This window comes from Balaenoptera musculus, chromosome X (genome assembly GCF_009873245.2).
Source record: "Balaenoptera musculus isolate JJ_BM4_2016_0621 chromosome X, mBalMus1.pri.v3, whole genome shotgun sequence".
Lineage (NCBI taxonomy): Eukaryota > Metazoa > Chordata > Mammalia > Artiodactyla > Balaenopteridae > Balaenoptera > Balaenoptera musculus.
The window spans coordinates 28,112,692-28,133,841 of NC_045806.1; the positions used below are offsets into that span (position 1 = coordinate 28,112,692).

The 21,150-nt window shown below is 35.7% G+C and overlaps 1 protein-coding gene across 1 annotated transcript in view; it reads right to left on the minus strand.

The window, feature by feature from the left end:
• LOC118889001 (dystrophin) overlaps positions 1 to 21,150 on the minus strand; it is a 1,535,792-nt gene that overhangs the window by 1,158,075 nt on the left and 356,567 nt on the right. The window contains exons 19-23 of the mRNA XM_036840547.1: positions 18,161 to 18,373; positions 15,221 to 15,334; positions 14,123 to 14,278; positions 7,589 to 7,759; positions 1,393 to 1,575 (exon numbers count right to left, since the gene is read on the minus strand). Of these exons, the coding sequence (XP_036696442.1) occupies positions 1,393 to 1,575; positions 7,589 to 7,759; positions 14,123 to 14,278; positions 15,221 to 15,334; positions 18,161 to 18,373 (837 nt within the window). The remainder of the gene's footprint in view (positions 1 to 1,392; positions 1,576 to 7,588; positions 7,760 to 14,122; positions 14,279 to 15,220; positions 15,335 to 18,160; positions 18,374 to 21,150) is intronic.

Here is a 21,150-nt window from a genome sequence, read left to right on the forward strand (position 1 = left end):
AGAATAATGATGATGTAAGGAAATTAGGAACCTAAGTAAACAATATTTAAATGTTTTATTTGAATATGATCAGAAAGCACTTCCCTAGATATAAAATGTCCTTATCTCATATAACATGATATTGAATCAGTTGTGACTTCCTTGAAACTTTCAGTGTCATCTCTCCCCATTCTTTGTTTTATTTTCTGTAGTACTGACATAGCACCGATTGAAGATATTTTCCTTTATATTCTCAGCAACTATAATAGTTCCTTGGATACAGAAGGCACTAGGCAAGTGTGTGAGGAGTGAATTGGATAAAAAATGAACAGGGACTGATAAATAAAGAAGGAACTGGAATTGATAGTGGAGAAACTTGGAGTTGTAATATTGGAAATCTTGGGTACAGGGTGAAGGATACAGTTTTAATATTTTTTAAAGGTCTACTCTATTGGTCTGAGTTGTATCTGCCTCTAAACATCAAACACTCAATATAAAAAGCTCCCTAAACAATCATGTTCTTCAACAATAATGGGACACCTGAATTCTTTATCAACTATATTCACAAAGATGACTCAGTTTATGCAGGAGAAGTTGGCTGAATTTAAAGCCCAATTGGTGTGCAGTATCTGGTGGCTTCAGCATTTGGTAGTAGGTAAAGTTTTGGCGTCCTTGACATGATACCTACTGCTAATAAACAGTATTTTCACATGGAGAATCACAGTTTGCTTTTTATACAATTACATGGTAATCAGTTGGGGTATCTGAATTCCTTATCAAGTATATTCAGAGTATCATAACCTAAGGAGTAAAGCATATGGGAAAGATAAGGCAGGACTTATGATAATAAATTAATATAATGTAAAATGTCCAAAAAAAAGCTAGTTAGACAATATGTCTTGTAAAGAACTCTATAGGGCACCACAATTATTAAAGAGAATTATAATAAGATATACTTTCTCCCCTGAATACCTTCCTGCTAAGATAATTATATGACTTTATGGACATTCAAATATATGAAAAAAGAGAGATCAGTTTCTATAAATCTTGAGAAAACTTATTCATCGGATTTTGTGACCTAATAATAATAATAATAATAATAATAATAGCAACAACAACAGACTGGGAGCGGCTCACATTTATTGAGTGCTAGGCTAAGTACTTTATATAGAATAGCTTATTTAATTTTCTCACTCTATGAAATCAGTATTATTTTTATGTCCATTTTATAGATAGGAAACAGGTTTATACAAGTTAAGCAAATGGCCCACAGTTGCAAACCTGTAAGTGCCTGAGTGAAGAATTTGAGCCTAAGTAGTCTTAAACCAGAGTTTGTGTTCTTAATCACTATGCTTCACATACAACCATAAGCTGACATATAGTAATTGATAAAGATCAAGAAAAGCAACTGACTTCCAAAGTCTTGCATTTCCCATTCAGCCTGGTGCAGAGCCACTGGTAGTTGGTGGTCAGAGTGTCAAGTTCCTTTTTTAAGGCCTCTTGTGCTGCAGGTGGAGCTTGAGCTATGACATTGTTTACGGACTCAGTGAGGAGTTTCACTTTTGCTTCTTTTTGCTGGGCCTCTTCTTTAGCTCTCTGAAAAATAAACAATGCTCTCTTAATAGCAAGGCAATGACTTTACTTTCAAGATGCATTCCTATATATCATATTCTTTCTTCCTTGCAACATCTCTGTTAGAATGAGATTAATAAACATAAATCCAATACTGACTACAATCACTTCCATAAATTTGAGTTTAGTGAAAGGACTTCCCTGGTGGCGCAGTGGTTAAGAATCCGCCTGCCAATGCAGGGGACATGGGTTCGAGCTCTGGTCCGGGAAGATCCCACATGTCGTGGAGCAACTAAGCCCGTGCGCCAAAACTACTGAGCCTGCGTGCCACAACTACTGAGCCTGCGCGCCAAAACTACTGAAGCCCGCACGCCTAGAGCCCGTGCTCTGCAACAAAAGAAGCCACCGCAATGAGAAGCCCACGCACCACAACAAAGAGTAGCCCCCACTACCCCCCTCTCGCTGCAACTAGAGAAAGCCCACATGCAGCAATGAAGACCCAACACAGCCAAAAATAAATAAATTAAGTAAATAAAATTTTTTAAAAAATTTGAGTTCAGTGACAATTGGAAACTTGCAGGAAAAAATTTATAATCAGAATGTAACAGATCTTTAATCAGAATAGTTTGAAAAGTAGTCTGTATGTGGATGTGTATTTGTGGAGAATACACAAACACACACACACATATATATATACACACACACACGTGAAATAAGCAAGAAACAAATATTTCAGTGCTAACTAGGTTCAAAAATATCTCATAGTCTAGAATTGAAATCACTTATAAATTACTCAGATGGATGAATAATATTGAAATCAGTACAAATATCATTATTTAAATCAAAGAATAATTAACACAGAAATAAGTCTTCTTAATGCTATATTTGGAACATATTTTGATAAAAGAAAGCTGTGTTCAGTAACTGAAAACGCATAAGAGAAAGAGAAGAGAAATTCCTGACATGAGGGGGCTGGCCTAGTACAGCTATGCCTTGGTATTCTTGTGTTGAAGATAAACTGTTTCACAAAACATCAATATCAGACATGCTACTTTATTACCACTGCAGATCATGACAGAAATTCCACTCCATAATCATGTAAGAATATAGACAAAAACATAAACAATGTCCAAACCAGAAAATATCAGACACTTCCCCATCCTGTTAATGAGTCACTGCTGCTTCTTTTTCAATTATTACGTATCTTCAGCCTCTCTCTAGTCTTCTCTCCTTCCAGGAAAAATGTATTAAGATAACCAATCACAGAGTTACTCCTACTCGGTGACAACATGAAATCCAGAGCAAAACCCTTAAACCCTCCCTTAAATCATCTAACACAAACCCAAATCCTACAACAGGTTTGAATACTCTCTTACTCATATAACCCATGGTTACCCATGGTGTGTATTCTCCCTCATTACCAAAAGTAATAAACTCAACTTGTTCAACTACAGGAGTGTTGCTATTCATCTGTGGGTTACTATGAAGGCCGACCTTGAGACGAGCTTTCCAGCATAAGTAGTTTATGCACGATGTGAAGGAAATAGTGGTAGGGAGATGGGGAATGGAAAGAGAGTGGAGATTAGAAGGGTATACTTATTAACCCAGCAATTGCTGTTGGTGACTGGAGTTTAATCCTGCCAGGAAGCTCTGGGAAACACAGGCCTCAGGTTTATCCCACTCAGGGGTGAGGGCACTGGGGTATTTATACACCATCTCCCATCATTGGTTGAACCCTGTTGGGGGAATGTTAATTTCCTAGTATGTGAAGCCATACTCACGTGGAAAAAGTGGGATTCGGTGGCCTCAGAAAGCTGTCAGGTAAAGAAATGCAGATTCTGGCAGGTGGAAGTTGTGCCTATATGCAGTATGGTAGTGAGAGTAAGGGGATATGGGCAGTAAACGGACAAAGTCAGCTATAAAATGCCTTTCTAATTTTCAACACAATCACTCTATGCCTTTGGATTTAGTCCCATAATGCCTTAAAAAGTATAAAATACGACGGCAAATGCAAGTTGTTTTGACTATTAAATGATTGCCTTCACTGATTTTAATTGATTGAAATTTTATTTCAAAATTCTAAATAAATCTTTTTTTTGGCACACTGAGCATGGGATTTGTTTCTACGCAAACCATATTTTGGCCATTGTAATTTTAGCATTAAAAACAACTTTGACAAACAATAATCACTTAGTATGTGCTACTGTGTGCTATGACAGACATGTCGTATGTACTACCTCATTGGATCTTTAACGAAACCTTGTGAAATGAGTTTTGTTTTCTCTATATTATACATCCGAGAACCGAGGTTCAGAGAGTTTAAGTAAATCATCCTGGGAGTTACATCTTTTCTTTCACATAGCTTCTGTTAAGCCCATCTCAAATCCTCTGTGAGATGAAGAAGGAATGTGATGTAGTGGATCCAGTGAATGAAATTGCATTTTACGCAAATTACAAACAACTCAAGAAACGATCAAAAATGCAGAATAAGAAACATTTCCCCCTGATGTTTAGGCTTTCATAAGTTCTTTTTTAAAATCAGGCTTAGAAATTGGGAAAGGTTCAGAGAAGAATGGTAAGAGAAAAGGAGATCATGACCAATTTCTCCACTGCAGGGAAAGGTAGATAACTAAATGACTGGTATAGTTTAGACGTAACCCTCATCAGAAGTGGTGGCTTTTTTTCCATATATTTCTAGGAAGCTAACTATCATAAGCTCACTTTTCATTGCCAATACTTCAAACCAGTGGTTGTCAAAATGTGGTTCCTTGGAACCACCTTGGAACTTATTCCTTGGCATGACCTGGAAACTTTTTAGAAATGAAAAATCTCAGGCTCCACCTCAGACTTACTGAATCAGAAATCCTAGGGTTGGGCCCAGAACTCTTGTGTGTTAACAGTCTTCCAGGTGACTCTGATCCTCCCTCCACTGGGATTGCTCTAGCCTACCCCCCACAGAATGAGAATAGCAAATACATGTATGTAATTCCTAGTAAACACTAGGACTAGAGTTACCATATTGTAAAAAATTTAAAAAGAAAGAAAGAAAACCGTCAAAAACTGAAATTCCAGAGTTTTTTTTAAAGGGTTTAATATAAATTTCAGCATACAGTCACTTCAGACCTTCAAAAGAATTTTGGAATCAGATGTTGCTAATGAAACACTTCCCTTGGCTCTTTTACGTTAATAGAAAAGTTTTGTTTGCAGAGAAAAAAGAAGTCAAAAACAGCATTATCATTTTCAAGTAAAACACAGGAGAGAAAAGTAAAGAAACAGAAAGTCTCTACGTTTTATCTGACTAAATCAAGGAGAGATGCCGAAGTAGGTCTATCAGTCTCTTCCGACAATCAAGAAAAATTTGCTCTCAACAGGAGCACAGGTGGAAGCCTGGACAAGGTACAATCACTACCCTCTAGGTAGGGAAACAGACTGAAAGAGATTACCTTGACTGGCAGACAGAAAACACAAGAAATGCCAACTCCCTTTGCTGTTGTGGACACAGGCTGCCTGAACTTTTCCTCTTTTCAATATTACCCCCATATGCACCAGTTTTGTAGCTAAATCTGTTATTAAAACATGCAAATCAGTGTGAACTGATTGGTTGGGCCACTCATTTCAGGGATTGTGTATAACTTTTTAAAGAAATTTGAGACAGTCTACTCTCCAGTACTGGAAAAGGAAAAGGAAAAGGGATCTGACTGAGTGGTTAGCCAGATAAGCAGTGTTCAAGCAATGAGGAGAGAGGGTCATATCCAAACAAAGGAACTAGGAAACACAGAATAGCTGAACACAAGCTGACTGCTGATTATCTCCTTAGGGATCTGAAGCAGTGGCTATGCAGCATTAGAAGAGATGGTGAGAAAAGCCATGAGGGAATTGAGACGTGAGGGGAAAGGCAAGTGGGGTGGCACATGCTTCACAGAATGGAATGGAATGGCATATCATAGCTTAGAACAGCTTAGAATGGGATAGGGATAGAGGGAAATATATTCTTGATTCTACCACAGATAAAGCCTGTGACTATGAGTAAATTATTTGACCTATCTGGGAATTTCCGTTTTCTGATCCACACAGAGGAAGTGTAGACTAGTTTCCTTCCAAAGTACCCTCCAGCTCTCACATTCTATAATGATACAATTTCCTTAATGGGGACCTCCCCACAGTCAAACTTAAAATCATTATAGTCCTTCCAACGGCTTTCCCATTTCACTAAGAATGAAAACCCCTCCATATCCTACAAAGCTCCTGTGTTAGCAGATATCTACTCAGCCCCTCCAAATCATCTCAGGTCATTTATCCTGTTTTACTCTCTTCAGGCAGGTGGGCCTCTTTCTCTTCCCAATTAGCCTAGGGTCTTTGCAGGAGCTCTTCCCTCTGAATGGAATGTGCCCCAATAAGACATTTTTAAGATTGGCTTTTTCTTATGATTCATATCTCAGATTAAATATAATTCCTCACAAATGCCCTACAAATCAACCCTTTCTAAAACAGCATCTCACCACCTCCAACTCCCACCTGAACTCTAGTTATTCTTTATTTCACAATCCTGGTTTATTTTTTTGGGAAATCATCATGATCTCAAATGAATTTTTAAATTTCTCCATTCATTGCCTACCCCCCCACCCCAACTAGAATGCAAATTCCAAGAAGTCTGGTAGCTTTTATGTATTGCACACTACTGTATTCTGTGTCTAGAAGGGTGTTTGGCACTTACTAAGTATACAGTATTTCTTGATAAATGAATGATGTATGGTATTGTTAGATTAGAATGATTCTGTAGTTTTTAATACTCAAAGACACTATTACTGTTTATCCAAATATAGTCTTCCTTATATGTTTTAATTTTACTTTCTATATGTGACTAAAGCCATATGATACCTTTGATATTTAAGCATCTGAGTTTTCATGTGAGCACATTCTACTATTAATTACAATATTCATTGAATAATCATATAAAATATATAATAAAGTGCATATAATTAATTTCTTACCACGCAACAATGATAATAATGATGGTAATAATAATTAACTAGTTTGGGGCATCTATTTTGTGTATTACATTAGGACTTTTATGTTCCACCCTTCAAATAATTCTGAAAATCAGGTATTCTGATATCCAGTTCACAAATGAGGGAATGAAAGCTCACTGGGTTTATGCAACTTGCCCAAGTTTACACAGTTGGCAAGGGGCCAAAGCAGGTTTTAAACCCAAGTGTCTGGCTCCAAAATGATTTTGCTCCATCATGAGGCCTCAAACCAAACAAGTATGTATTAATATTTCACCTAGGCTAATGTGGTTAAATAATGTGTTATTGCTAGTACATGAAGATAATAATTATCATTATAGCTGTAAATCATTGAGTGCTCACTCTGAGCTAGGCAATTTACTTACATTTAAGTTTCAATCCTCAGTTGATACTTTCAAGTTATAAAATGAGATGATTTACACATGAAAAAATAGAGGATTACAATGACTACTGAGTTGTCCGGGGCCATCCTGAAACGCAGTTGTGTAGATTCAATTACCAAGCTTCACCTCTCAGTCCTTGCTACATACCAGTTTCCTTGGTCCTAAATCAGTGTTATATTTTTTATCCTATCGTTTCAAGAGAAGTTCATGTAAACACAGTCCTTTTATCCATATTAAAGACCATCAGCTAAAATATTTAGTACTCCCAAATTCTAAGAAACCCCTTTAAACCACCAAATTAACACAGCCTGTTGACATTTCCAACTGTCATTTCAATAACACTTTGACATATTTCCAGTTTGAATTTGTATCAGCTAGAAACATCTAATGTGAGTAGCTGATTCCAATCTCTTAATAGTACATAATTTCAAGGGGAAAATGCTCCAAACTGTGATTGTCAATATTTATGTTGTGACCACAATGCATAGACTTAATAAAAAGTTTAAACATTCTACACAATGTATATCAAACTTGAAGCTAAATCAATCAAAAAGCAACCTCTACTATTAAACCAAGAAAAGAGCTGACTGTGCAGAATCACAATTTGTTTTATTTGTTTTCTTTTACCTTCATCTCTTCAACTGCTGTCTGTAATTCATCTGGGGTTTTATATTCAAAATCTCTCTCTAGGTATTCTTCTTCAGCTTGTGTCATCCATTCATGCATCTCTGATAAATCTTTCTGAAGGCTTACAGTTTTATCCAAACCTCCCTTTAAGGCCTCCTTTCTGGCATAGACCTTCCATAAAACAAACCAAGAAGTAAAGCATGAATATTGAAAGTCACAAAACATTACCATTATATTATTACTGAGGAATCTGTAAATAATAGAAAGCTTAGATAGAAAAGACGAAGCAAGAAGTAAAAAGCTTACATGAATGAGGAAAGTAACTCAAAGCAATTGGATACACTTAATTTCACATAAGTGTTAAAATGAGTTATAGGCATTTACTTGGCATAATGAACAGATTCCCCTAAGACCACAGTTTAGCTGTTGTGTATGGTAATGCATTTCTGCAAATGGAGAATAAAGAAAAACATTGTTTCAGTTGGAAAAGTAAATTTATTGGCACACAATAGAAGTAGAAATTCTTTGTGCTCTTTGATGCTGTTTTACAAGTTCAAATATCCTAGGAACTTAATAATCATATACATACAGAAAACTCTCATAAAAAAGAAAGAACAGAAAATGGATAAAAGACATAGTCATGTAATTCACAGAAATAAAATTAAAATGAGGCCATATATATGTGAAAAGATGCTCAGTATCATTTATAGTTAAATAACAGCAAATTAAATTAAATTAGTGTTTTCAAATATGAGACTGGAAAAAACTAGCAAAAATGCCCAGTTTGAGCAGGGATGTGGGAAAAGAAAAGTTTTTATACCCGTTGAGGGAAATATCTGACATAGTACAATCTTTTAGACAGTAAATTGGCAAAATGCATTAAATTTCTTAATGTTCATAAATCTGAGTCTACTCTTCCACTTTAAAGAATGAATCATACAAAACAAAGTGTACAAAGCTGTATGTACACTATTCAATTCAGCTTTGGAGACAGCAACGTATTGGAAACAAACCCAAATGTGCTTTCATGGAGAGTTAGTTAAATAAATAGTGGGATACACATGTACACACACAGAATAGGATACCACGTAGCACCAATACATCTATACTGAAGCAAAAGTTACCCAGTATTTAATTTTAAATTAAAAAAACAAGTTGAAAAAGAGCATGTGTGACAGGAGACTTGTGCTTTGTAAAGTCTCATATATTTCTGAAATACTAACGTTATAACAGAATTTATTACTTATTAACCAGAAAGATAGCAAAACTTAAAATACCTAAGAGAAAATCGTGAATGCTAATAGCTTGTTATAAAGTACCCTGCTGTAACACACTGTGGGAAAAATCTCAATTCAGTATTAGAATGATTATATATAGTGCTTCTCTTTTACCTTAAAAAATAACTCTAGGGACTTCCCTGGTGGTGCAGTGGCTAGGAATCTGCCTGCCAATGCAGGGGACACAGGTTTGAGCCCTGGTCCGGGAAGATCCCACGTGCTGCGGAGCAACTAAGCCCGTGTGCCACAACTACTGAAGCCCACACGCCTAGAGCCAGTGCTCCGCAACAAGAGAAGCCACCGCAATGAGAAGCCTGCACACCACAACGAAGAGTAGCCCCCGCTCACCGCAACTAGAGAAAGCCCGCACGCAGCAACGAAGACCCAACACAGCCAAAAATAAATAAATAAATAAATAAATTAAAAAAATAACTCTAATCAAATGATGTTATTCTTCTCTCTGGGATTAAGTAGAGTTCTATCTTTTAAATAACAGAGTTGTATTTGTAAAGTCTTAATATATAAGGCATAATTTTAGTATAATGAAGTTTTCATGGTACTTTACCAAATACTAAATATGTGCAGAACCATCATCATATTAATTTTCCTTACACTTTACAACCACCCTAAGCCTAATGTAGTTAAATTAAAACTAATTTCTTTACTCTCCTAGGAGAATGTAGTGCTTCATCTATTGAAATGTAAATGTATGTTTCATTCTGACACAGCTAGAAGCATGTATCTAACAATTACACTAGTTAAGGTATAAAGATTATTTTGCATAGTCAATGAGCCTATAATAATCCCAAGTAAACAAGCTGTTAAATTTCTACTTAGATACTCTGCTATAATCTTTTGAGGTAGTTGGCAAAGTGACAATAATGTTAGAGTGACTAACAGAACTTAGGCAAAGACTTGTAGTAAAAAAAAATATTGCATGCTATAAAACTAAACCAGAAGAAAGGGATCAGGAGTGATTATTTTAAAAGGAAAGAAAGAAAAGAAAAGGAATTCATTTTGAGGTGACAGCATGAGTGCATTGGAAAGAACACCAGCTTTGGAATCTGGATACCTGTACTCAGTCACTAACAAGCTAAGTGAACCTGGAAACGTCACTTCATTTCTCTTTATCTTCACTTCTTAACTAACCTAACAATTGGACCAGAAGATTTCCAAGGTCTTTTCCAAATTTAACATTCCACAGCTCTACAACTGATCAGAGAGAGATGAATTTTTTTTTGTGGTTTCGTATTTTAGAAGGATTTCTGTGAAAACATTGAGGTTACAATCACAATTTCTCCCTCACCTTTATCACATTAGTGATGTCAACCTTCTAGGCTTAAATTTACCAATCCACCGCCACAGTTTCAGCAGATTATATTGCATCAACCTCTTGATAAAATAGAAAGTTCTTCATGTTTCCTGTTCTAGAATTTGTAAATCTAACATTCAGCACTGCTCCTCCCCATTCCACTTCCTTCTCCCCCCACCTTTATTAAGATACAATTGACATAAAACACTGTTTAAAGTACACATATATATTGTGAAATGATTACCATAGGATTAGTAAATGCCTTCATCATCACACATAATTACCATTTTTCTTTTTATCGTGAAAACATTAAAGATCTACTATCCCAGCAACTGTCAAGTATAGAATATAGAACTGTCAGCTGTAGTTACCATACTGTAAATTAGATCCCAAGAACTTCCTCATCATAAACCAGAAGTTTGTACCACTTGACCAGAATCTCTTCATTTCCCCGACTCTGCAAGCCCTGGCAGTCCCAATTCTACTCTCTTGAGTTTGGCTTTTTTAGATTCCACATATAACTGAGATCATACAGTATTTGTTTTTCTCTGACTTATTTGACCTAGTATAATACCCTCAAGTTTCATCCAGGTTGTTGCAAACTGCAGGACTTCCTTCTTTCTCACAGCTGAATAATACTCGTGTGTGTGTGTGTGTGTGTGTGTGTGTGTGTGCGTGCCACATCTTCTTTATCTGTTTATCCTTGACCAAAGCTTAGGTTGTCTCCTTATCTTGGCTATTGTGAATAATGTTGCAATGAATTTGGGAGTGCAGATATCTCCTTGAGATCCTGATTTCATTTCCTTTGTAAATATACCCAGAAGTGGGATTGCTGGATCATAAGGCAGCTCTATTTTTAATTATTTGAGGAATCTCCATACAGGTTCCACAGTGGTTGTATTGTGTGTGTGCTGGAGGCTGTGGGGTGTGATGCTTAAGGTTGAAATTATAAAGAAGTTACCGCTAGTGACAATGTCTAGGTTATGAAGCTGGGAGTGAGTGGCTGAGGCAGGGTGGAAGACAAAAATCACTGGAGCGGCTATCAAGGAACCGAGGGCTCAGGAACTGGAAGAACCATCTAAGAAGATACTGAAATCACCAAGAATTATGACAGGAGTAACAGTGAGTCAGCTGTTAAAATACTCAAGGAATGAGGCAGAGTGACCCAGGGGACTGGATGACTGCACCCAAAAGATGTATTAACTTGGAAAGACAATGATCTGCAAGGTGCCAGAATGACATCCACCTGGTTTCTAAATCCAGTGTTTCTTGATAACTATCTAGTATAAATTTAGAGCTACTAATAATTAAAATATATAATCATACATTATTTATTTAGAAATTATAAATGCTTTATAATTTTATATATGTAGGTTTATGTCTATTTCATATCCATTTATTTTATTTAACAAGCATGTACATAGTGGTTATTCTGTGCTAGATACTGATCTATACACCGTACAAACACAAATTCATTTAATTATTATTTTAAAATTCTTATAAAGCGGGCAGTAATATCATCACATTGTAAAGACTGGGAAACTGAAGCACAGAGAGATTAAGCAACTTTTCCAGGATCACACAGGTAGTTTATGGTGGAGGCAAGATTTAAACCCAGGCAATCTGGTTCCAGAGCTCTTGCTCTTACACATTGTTTGCCTCTCCATCCACAAGAAAGTCTTCTCCATCCATCAGAGTTTTTATTTTATCCAATTTGGCCAAATATTTTGGGGAAGTGGGTCTGACAAATCTTTTCATTGTGAGATAGGAGTTATCTTACATAAATGTTATCTTTATTTTTGTGTACATAGTTTATACGCTCAATTTAAGTACCCCACTTGAATTCCAGATGCATTTTGACTGTCTACTTCTCCAAAATAAACATGACCAAAATAGAAGTACTGATCATTCTATTAAGCTAGTCAATTTGGTTCCTCCCTTAGCTCGCAGTCTTTCCTTCTTTAAAGGCACAGTAGCCAACACTGTTGCTCAAAACAGAAAACTCTGAATATGCTTTCATCCCCCGCTCCCCATCACCCTGGACTTCCTGCAAGCATTCTCCTTCAGCAAGCACTGCCATTTCTAATGGGGTCTGATAAAACATAAGATCAAGAAATGAATGTGTACTTAGGATAAGAATAATGATCAAGGGTGGATGTGAGTGTGAAAGCCCTGATGAAAAATATAACAAGGAAGAACTTGCCTAATTGGTTAGAAGAAACAAGAAAAATAAGTGACCACATTGAGTGAGATAAGCTTGCTGAAGATGGCCAGGGAGGACAGAGTTTCTACAAAGTTTGACTCACACAACACTTTGGTCCAGTTTGCCTAGAATAACACAGCCCCTCTTCATGTTAATTACTGTATAATGGGAAAATACACATAAAAGCAATAAACAGTAATGAGACAGAGCAACAAGAGTTCAAACCAGCTCTATCTCTATGGAAGAACTTGGAAAATTATTGGGAGAGGTTTGGACAGTTAACCAAACACGATGTCATAAGAGGATTATACGTTTCAAATTTCTTCATGTCTCTCAATCTCCACTAACATCCCCGCTGTTCTTTGCCAGTATTATTTCCTACCTGGATAACTGGGATTCCTACATGCTTCCACTTGTGCCCCTTTGGTCTATTCTTCATATAACAGGATTATATAGCAAACTTTTAAACAACCACTTTACATGATGCCACTTCTATACCTAAAAGTCTAATAGCTTCCCATCGTACCTGACATGAATAGTAAATCCTCACTGTGACTTAAAAGAAAATTAATGACTCTTATTTCCCGCCCATTTTCTCATAAAAATTTTTTCGCTGTTGTCCTCTCCCTCGCTCTAAATAAACTGGTGTTGTCCTTTCTATTCATCTATTAAAAGCATCCAACAAACAAATACCTTTCATACTGGCCTTCCAGGAAAACATCAATGATATAATCTATTCTCTAAGTAATATTTTTTTCCTGAACATCCCTTCTAGAACCAGCTTACTGCAGGAGAAGAATGCAAGCTAGCTGACCCAGGGCTATCTCATCTGTGAGTTAACAGAACTGTTGAGCATTTGTCAGTGATGGTATTAGCTGGGTGACTTGCCTTGACTTTTACTTGTCCAAATTCCTTTCTTTTTCAAATTTAGTTTTTGCCTTTTAGCATGATTTCTTTTCAACTTTCAAAGGTTACTGAGAAATAATGAAAGACTGACTGCCTCTAATACACGTAAAATGAAACCTCTCATTAACTTCAAAAAAGGTATTAGTGTACTGAAAAGCAGTCATTGCATTAGGTCAAAATTTCATCTTCTGAACAAGAAGTATTTGATGTACACTACGTGTGTATGTAATATTTTCTTTTCCGTAACTTAATCTTAAAATTGGAAATAAATATCTATAAAACACTCTGCTATATAAAAATGAGGAACTCAGATGTGAATGTACAGTTATTTTATATGTTTTCTACTGAGCTATTCTTAACTACTTCCCAATCTTAATCCATTTATTGAAAGGGACCTACTGAAGAAGCCAAACTTGTCAATCCTAACAATCAAAAGTGAAAAATACTTATCATATTTGTACATATGCATGCATTACTCATTCATTTTATTTCTGTACCAAGTATAGAAGTGTAAAGTCTTTTGTTGATCCAACTACTTGTATAAAGTTATGCATTGGAGAAAAGATTCAATAAAAATAATGCCTAAGAAAAGGGCCTTATTGTTCAGAATGACAGCTGCATGCGATAAAGTCAATTTAGGACACCAATAAGATGAATATACTATTTAAAATATCTACTATGAAAATAATTTATATGCTAGACAAAGGCTAGTTTTAATTAACCGTGCTTTAAAGCAACAACATAGAGACTAAACTTTTTAAAAGGGCAATGGTGAAGGGAGACATTAAGAAATCATAATTAAGAAGAAGCAAGCCACAGTCAGAGATCGAACATACCTGTCGGCACATGTGATCCCACTGAGTGTTAAGTTCTCTGAGCTCTGTCTCCAGTCTAGAAGCAAACTCTGGCTCCGCTTCATTCTTTATTTTCTGTGCACCTTCATTGATACTGTTTAGACTGGGCTGAATTGTCTGAATATCACTGACTAAAAGCTAAGGAAATAATTCAATTTAAGTTAGCTGAAAAAATTACCACAACCTATTAGAAATGCAACATAGGTAGGAAACATAATTAGGAATCATGACACTACACATGAATTTTGCCCTTTAAAATCTGAAATATATGTTGCAAAAAAATGTTCAGTGGTTTTTATGGCATGAATGAAATAGGGAATTATATATATGTAGTCTACTTATATTAGCTACAAAAGTAAATAAGCTTAATACTTCGTGTGAGAAAACTGTGTAAAAATGATGAGTTTTATACATTATTATTTTTGAAGGAATTTTGATTTTCAAACACAGGGTATTGCAACAATTGTTTATAGCAAGATGGTGTGAAGGTTATTTTTAAAATGGATTTGCTTTTTTAGCTTTTATTCACAAAGAAAGTTCTTTAAAGAGCTAGATTGTTCTCTTCCCACTGCATGACAATTGTATAATCAATATTATTTCAAAATACATGTTGTCTTATACTACAGTGCAACATACATGGTAAGAAAAACATAGTATGACTGATAACCTGTAATAAGATATAACAAATAGCTCAAAAAATTCTTTACCTTTAAACTGCATGTTATATCAAAATAATACTGTAAAGTGAGTGTTGAGTAAAAGGCAATATTTTGTCTATTTCTCTCTTATTTAGCCCAGTTTCTCAACCTTGGCACTACTGTCATTTTGGGCTGGGTAATTCTTTGCTGTGGGGTGCTGTTCTGTGCATTGTAGGATATTTAGATGCATCCCTGGCCTCTACCCACTAGATGCCAGTAGCATCTACCCCACCCCAAGTTGCGACAAATGAAAACGCCTCCAGACATTGCTAAATGTCCCCCAGAGGGACAAAACTGCCCTTGGTTCAGAATCATCAATATAACTAAATAATATTTTCCATATAAAAGTCTTCATATGAAAAGTGTCATATAAAAATCTTACCCTGCACTGCTTCAGCTGTTTTTTAAGAATTTCTGAATCCCCAAGGGCAGGCCATTCCTCTTTCAAGAAAACATCAACTTCGGCCATCCATTTCTTCAGGGTTTTTATGTGATTCTGAAATCAGAGACCCATTTTAAGGCATTACTGGGGTGCTGATTTATCTTAACACAATTCATCACGGTGATATGTTTGAACACAAGCCCAGGAACAATTCCCATGTTTGAAGGATGTCTCTAAGTAGCTCTTCAGGAAAAGAATATTTTCTCTAAGACTGCATTTTTATGGCCTACTGTATGAGCACTGGTGTATGAAGTCTGCTATTGTTAAAAATAAAGAATTACTACCAAATGTGGTTTTATGATGTTGCTCTTGAGAACATTAAATCATATCCCCCTCTAGAGAAATTTTAAGTTACAAAACAACTCATGATAATACTAACAATGTGCCCTTAAATACATAAAACAAACTACGAACAGTAAACTCAATGTAATGGTGTCTTTATAGGCTCCCTAAGCCTGAACTTCCAAAAACTGTTTTCTACAGTTGACAGTTTACATAGCCCCTCCAGTTGAGAACTTTCAGAACAAGATTTTGTCATCTTTAAAGAGAGAAAAATTTTGCTTTTCATTTCGCATTTGCCTGACCAGGGTGAAGTAATGATCAGGTGGAAAATGTCATCTTTTATCATTCGTAAATAGCCAAGTACATCCCATTATTTTCTCACATAATGTCTGTTTGTCCTGCTGCTTTTGGGGGGCTACTTTTCAAGTGTATGATTTTTCAAACTCCTTTATTTGCCTACAATTCAACTATGCTGTCCAGATGTGCTACTTTCTCCTTTCTTAATTAAATTTCTATTGAAAATGTGTGCTTCTCAGAAATTTTCCTCTTCGATATGATAAATAATAATGACTTTAAAAGCATTTGACTAAATCTAAAAACTTCAACATTATTATCTGGCTGACATCTTTTGAGCCTAGTTTTGCTCTTTTCTTCACATCACCATTGTCCTAGTTTAGATCTTATTATTGGCTCCTTGATTATTGCATTAGCTCTTTTTGGTATCTGCTTCAGTCTTACCCCACTCTAATCCATTCTCCACAGTGGTGCCAATATTATTCTCTCCTCCTTCCTCTTCTCAAAGTGATGTTTTAAAAACACAGATATTATCTTATCTTTCCCCCCTTAAAGTAACAGTTCCACCTTATCATTATTTTTAATCCCATCACCATTAGATTATAATTCATATTCCAAAGCATGGTGACCAACCCATTCACGATCTACTCCCAGACCACTTCTCCAATCACATATTTTATTAATCTCCAAACATATCTTTTGTCTCCCCAATATTGAACTACTTCCAGTTAATTGAACATACTGCTCCATTTTGTCAGGAACTCTTTCTTCCTCTTTTATTAGGTGCCTAAATTCTTATTCAAGGTGTAGTCAGATAAACCATGCTCCAAGAACATTTCATAACCCCTTTTCCCAGTTTATGTTGCTTTTCTTCTCTTTCCACTGTCATAACGTTTACTACACTGTTTAATTTACTTACTGTGGTAGGTTAAATAATGACCCTCCAAGATGTTCAGGCCCCCATCACTGGAACCTGTGAATATGGTGCCTCATATGGCAAAAAGGAATTTGCAGATGCGATTAAGTTAAGGATTTTGAGATGGGGAGATGATCCTGGGTTATCCAGATGGGCACAATATAACCACAAGCATCCTTATTAAGACGGAGGAAGGAGTGTAAGAGAGAAATTGGAAGGTGTTATACTACTGGCTTTACAGACAGAAGATGGAAACATGAGCCAAGGAATGTAGTTTCCAAAAACTAAAAATGACAAGGAAACAAATTTTCTCCTAAAGCCTCCAGAAAGGACACAGCCCTGCCTATACCTTGATTTTAGCTCACTGAGACTGACATTGAACTTCTGACCCCCAGAACTGTAACATAATAAATGTGTGCTGCTTCAAGCCATTAAATTTGCAGCAACTTATTACAGCAGCAATAGGAAACAAATACACTCACCTTTCTCCTTCACCAGAACATGGGCTCCTTGATGGCAAGGACCAAGTAATTGTACCCTCTTTCGCCACTGGTACTGGTAAAAATGTGTTTTTATGTATATATGTGTATGCATGTATATGCATGTACACATATGTTCATATGTAGAGACACATAAATGTGGATGTTGTGCTTTAAAGAATGATTTAAAACTGCTTGGTCTTTTGGTTTGTGAAAGGTAAGAAAAAACCAACTAAGTAGCTGGACTGGGATTTAGATCCAAAGGCATCTTATTCCAGTGCTTTTCCATCACGCCATGATGCTTTCAAGATTCTCCCCAGCATTAACATTTTTCACAATAATTTACCACATAGGAGAGATATTACCTGCATGACCAAATGTTTTAAACTTTAGACTACAGTGTAATTGTTGGTTTACTAATGCTTGGGTGATCAGGTGGCACTATCCAAACAAATTAAGTCAGTAGAAGTTGGTTTGTGGAAGGTGATGGGGTCAAATTTACACACAAAATTACAAGTGAAATATGCTGATGAAATGATATGACTATATTATATGGTAGATAACTTCTTATCTATTCATAAGCTAAATGATACCTCTATTTAGAGGACAACCAGACTAAAGAAAAGATGGGTTTTGAAAATTATTGAGCTAAAAACATTTTTAAGTCCTATTGGTATTGGTGGAAAAAAAACTAATTCTAAAGAAAATCTAAGAAGCAGAACTCTTAATTAATGTTTTCTTAAAATCAATAGGCAAACTATACTCCTTTGAGACAGATTTGTGTCTTTTAACCTTATCACTGACTTTGAGGGACTATGGAGGTTAAATGTCTTTAAATTTTATAACTCATCATTAGGAGACAAACAAGTAAAGAAAAAAATGAATATAAAAAGTAAAATCTTGAATTACCTGAAGTTTTCGGAGTTTAGCCATTTGCTCCTCTAGCTTTTGGCAATGTTCGACCAGCTGGGCAGAGAGTTTCTTCCATCGGCCCTCAATCTCTTCAAATTCTGATTGATATTTCCTGCTAATATTAGAGGGCACTTTCCTTGACATCTCTTTCACAGTGGTGCTGAGATAGTTTAGGCCATTTTGTTGTTCTTGTAGAGAGCTTTGTAAAGCCTCAAAATTAAAAAGAAGAAAGTGCATTTATACTAATTGATGAATACTAACGAGTTTCATTGTTCAATTTCATTGACTAGTTTCAGATAAATCAAATTACTTAAAATGAAAGCTACGTGATTCAAACATCTAAAAATAAATGATGTAACATCAGTTATAAAATAGTCATTTAAATTCTACTTTTAATAAGAGTAGTTTACACATTATTTAATAATATTTTATTTAAAAATCTATGCCTAGTCTTATGAACAATGCCAAATATATACAAAACTATATATTACTGAACCAAAGACCTTTAGCACACCTAATTTTATTACATTTTGTCTGTATATTAATAACTGCATTTATGATTCAATTAATGGAATTTAACTTAATTATACTGAGCCTTTAAGTAAGATAACTTCTAACCTTCATAGATAAAAATATAACTAAATCAGATTGATAGATGTGATAACAAAGCTCTGAATAAGTTACCAGATGGATGGTTTACTAATGCCAGTTAATGAATGTTTTTTATTTTTCAAAAGACGTTGCTCTGTTTTGTAGTATCACAGTGAAATTCTAGGGAATTTTGGGGAGAATTTACAAACTTGATTTTACATTTATACTGTATAATCTATTCCACCCCTTATAATAGGATGCATATCTTTAGGTTTCACCTACTCAGTATTTACTTAAATGTTACTTTCTGGTTATAAACTAAAAAGGTTGAAGATAAAAAATTGAAAAAAATACCCATTATATACAACTATTACTTTTTACATAAACTTCCGGTTCTATGTAAAACTAAACCCTGAATAGCTGATCATATTTTACACTCACATATGCATAATTATGTGTCAAACATAATTTTGTGGTTGCATATCTTATGTTTATTTTGTGATATGTTATTTTTTACTTTATTTTTATTTTACTTTATTAAACTGTTACCCTTGATTATTTACACAATATCTAGTATGCATAGAACTACATTTTTTTTAAACATCTTTATTGGAGTATAATTGCTTTACAATGGTGTGTTAGTTTCCGCTTTATAACAAAGTGAATCAGTTATACATATACATATGTCCCCATATCTCTTCCCTCTTGCGTCTCCCTCCCTCCCACCCTCCCTATCCCACCCTACTAGGTGGTCACAAAGCACCGAGCTGATCTCTCTGTGCTATGCGGCTGCTTCCCACTAGCTATCTATTTTACGTTTGGTAGTGTATATATGTCCATGCCACTCTCTCACTTTGTCCCAGCTTACCCTTCCCCCTACCCGTATCCTCAAGTCTATTCTCTAGTAGGTCTGTGTCTTTATTCCCGTCTTGCCACTAGGTTCTTCATGACCATTTTTTTTTTTTAAAGATTCCATATATATGTGTTAGCATACGGCATTTGTTTTTCTCTTTCTGACTTACTTCATTCTGCATGACAGACTCTAGGTCCATCCACCTCACTACAAATAACTCAATTTCCTTTCTTTTATGGCTGAGTAATATTCCATTGTGTATATGTGCCACATCTTCTTTATCCATCCATCTGTTGCTGGAAACAACAACTTAGGTTGCTTCCATGTCCTGGCTATTGTAAATAGAGCTGCAATGAACACTGTGGTACATGACTCTTTTTGAATTATGGTTTTCTCAGGGTATATGCCCAATAGTGGGATTGCTGGGTCGTATGGTAGTTCTATTTTTAGTTTTTTAAGGAACCTCCATACTGTTCTCCATAGTGGCTGTAGCAATTTACATTCCCACCAACAGTGCAAGAGGGTTCCCTTTCCTCCACACCCTCTCCAGAATTTACTGTTTGTAGATTTTTTGATGATGGCCATTCTGACAAGTGTGAGATGATATCTCATTGTAGTTGTGATCTGCATTTCTCTAATGATTAATGATGTTGAGCATCTTTATGTGTCTCTTGGCAATCTGTATACCTTCTTTGGAGAAATGTCTATTTAGGTCTTCTACCCATTTTTGGATTGGGTTGTTTTTTTGATACTGAGCTGCATGAGCTGCTTGTAAATTTTGGAGATTAATCCTTTGCCCGTTGCTTCATTTGCAAATATTTTCTCCCATTCTGAGGGTTGTCTTTTCGCCTTGTTTATGGTTTCCTTTGCTGTGCAAAAGCTTTTGAGTTTCATTAGGTCCCATTTGTTTATTTGTGTTTTTATTTCCATTTCTCTAGGAGCTGGGTCAAAAAGGATCTTGCTGTGATTTATGTCACAGTGTTCTGCCTCGGTTTTCCTCTAAGATTTTGATAGTGTCTGGCCTTACATTTAGGTCTTTAATCCATTTTGAGTTTATTTTTGTGTATGGTGTTAGGGAGTGTTCTAATTTCATTCTTTTACATGTAGCTGTCCAGTTTTCCCAGCATCACTTATTGAAGAGGCTGTCTTTTCTCCACTGTATATTTTTGCCTCCTTTATCAAAGATAAGGTGACCATATGTGCATGGGTTTATCTATGGGCTTTCTAACCTGTTCCATGGATCTATATTTCTGTTTCTGTGCCAGTACCATACTGTCTTGGTTACTGTAGCTTTGTAATATAGTCTGAAGTCAGGGAGCCTGATTCCTCCAGCTCCGTTTTTCTTTCTCAAGATTGCTTTGCCTATTCGGGGTCTTTTGTGTTTCCATACAAATTGTGAAATTTTTTGTTCTAGTTCTGTGAAAAATGCCAGTGGTAGTTTGATAGGGATTGCATTGAATCTGTAGATTGCTTTGGGTAGTAGAGTCATTTTCACAGTGTTGATTCTTCCAATTCAAGAACATGGTATACCTCTCCATCTGTT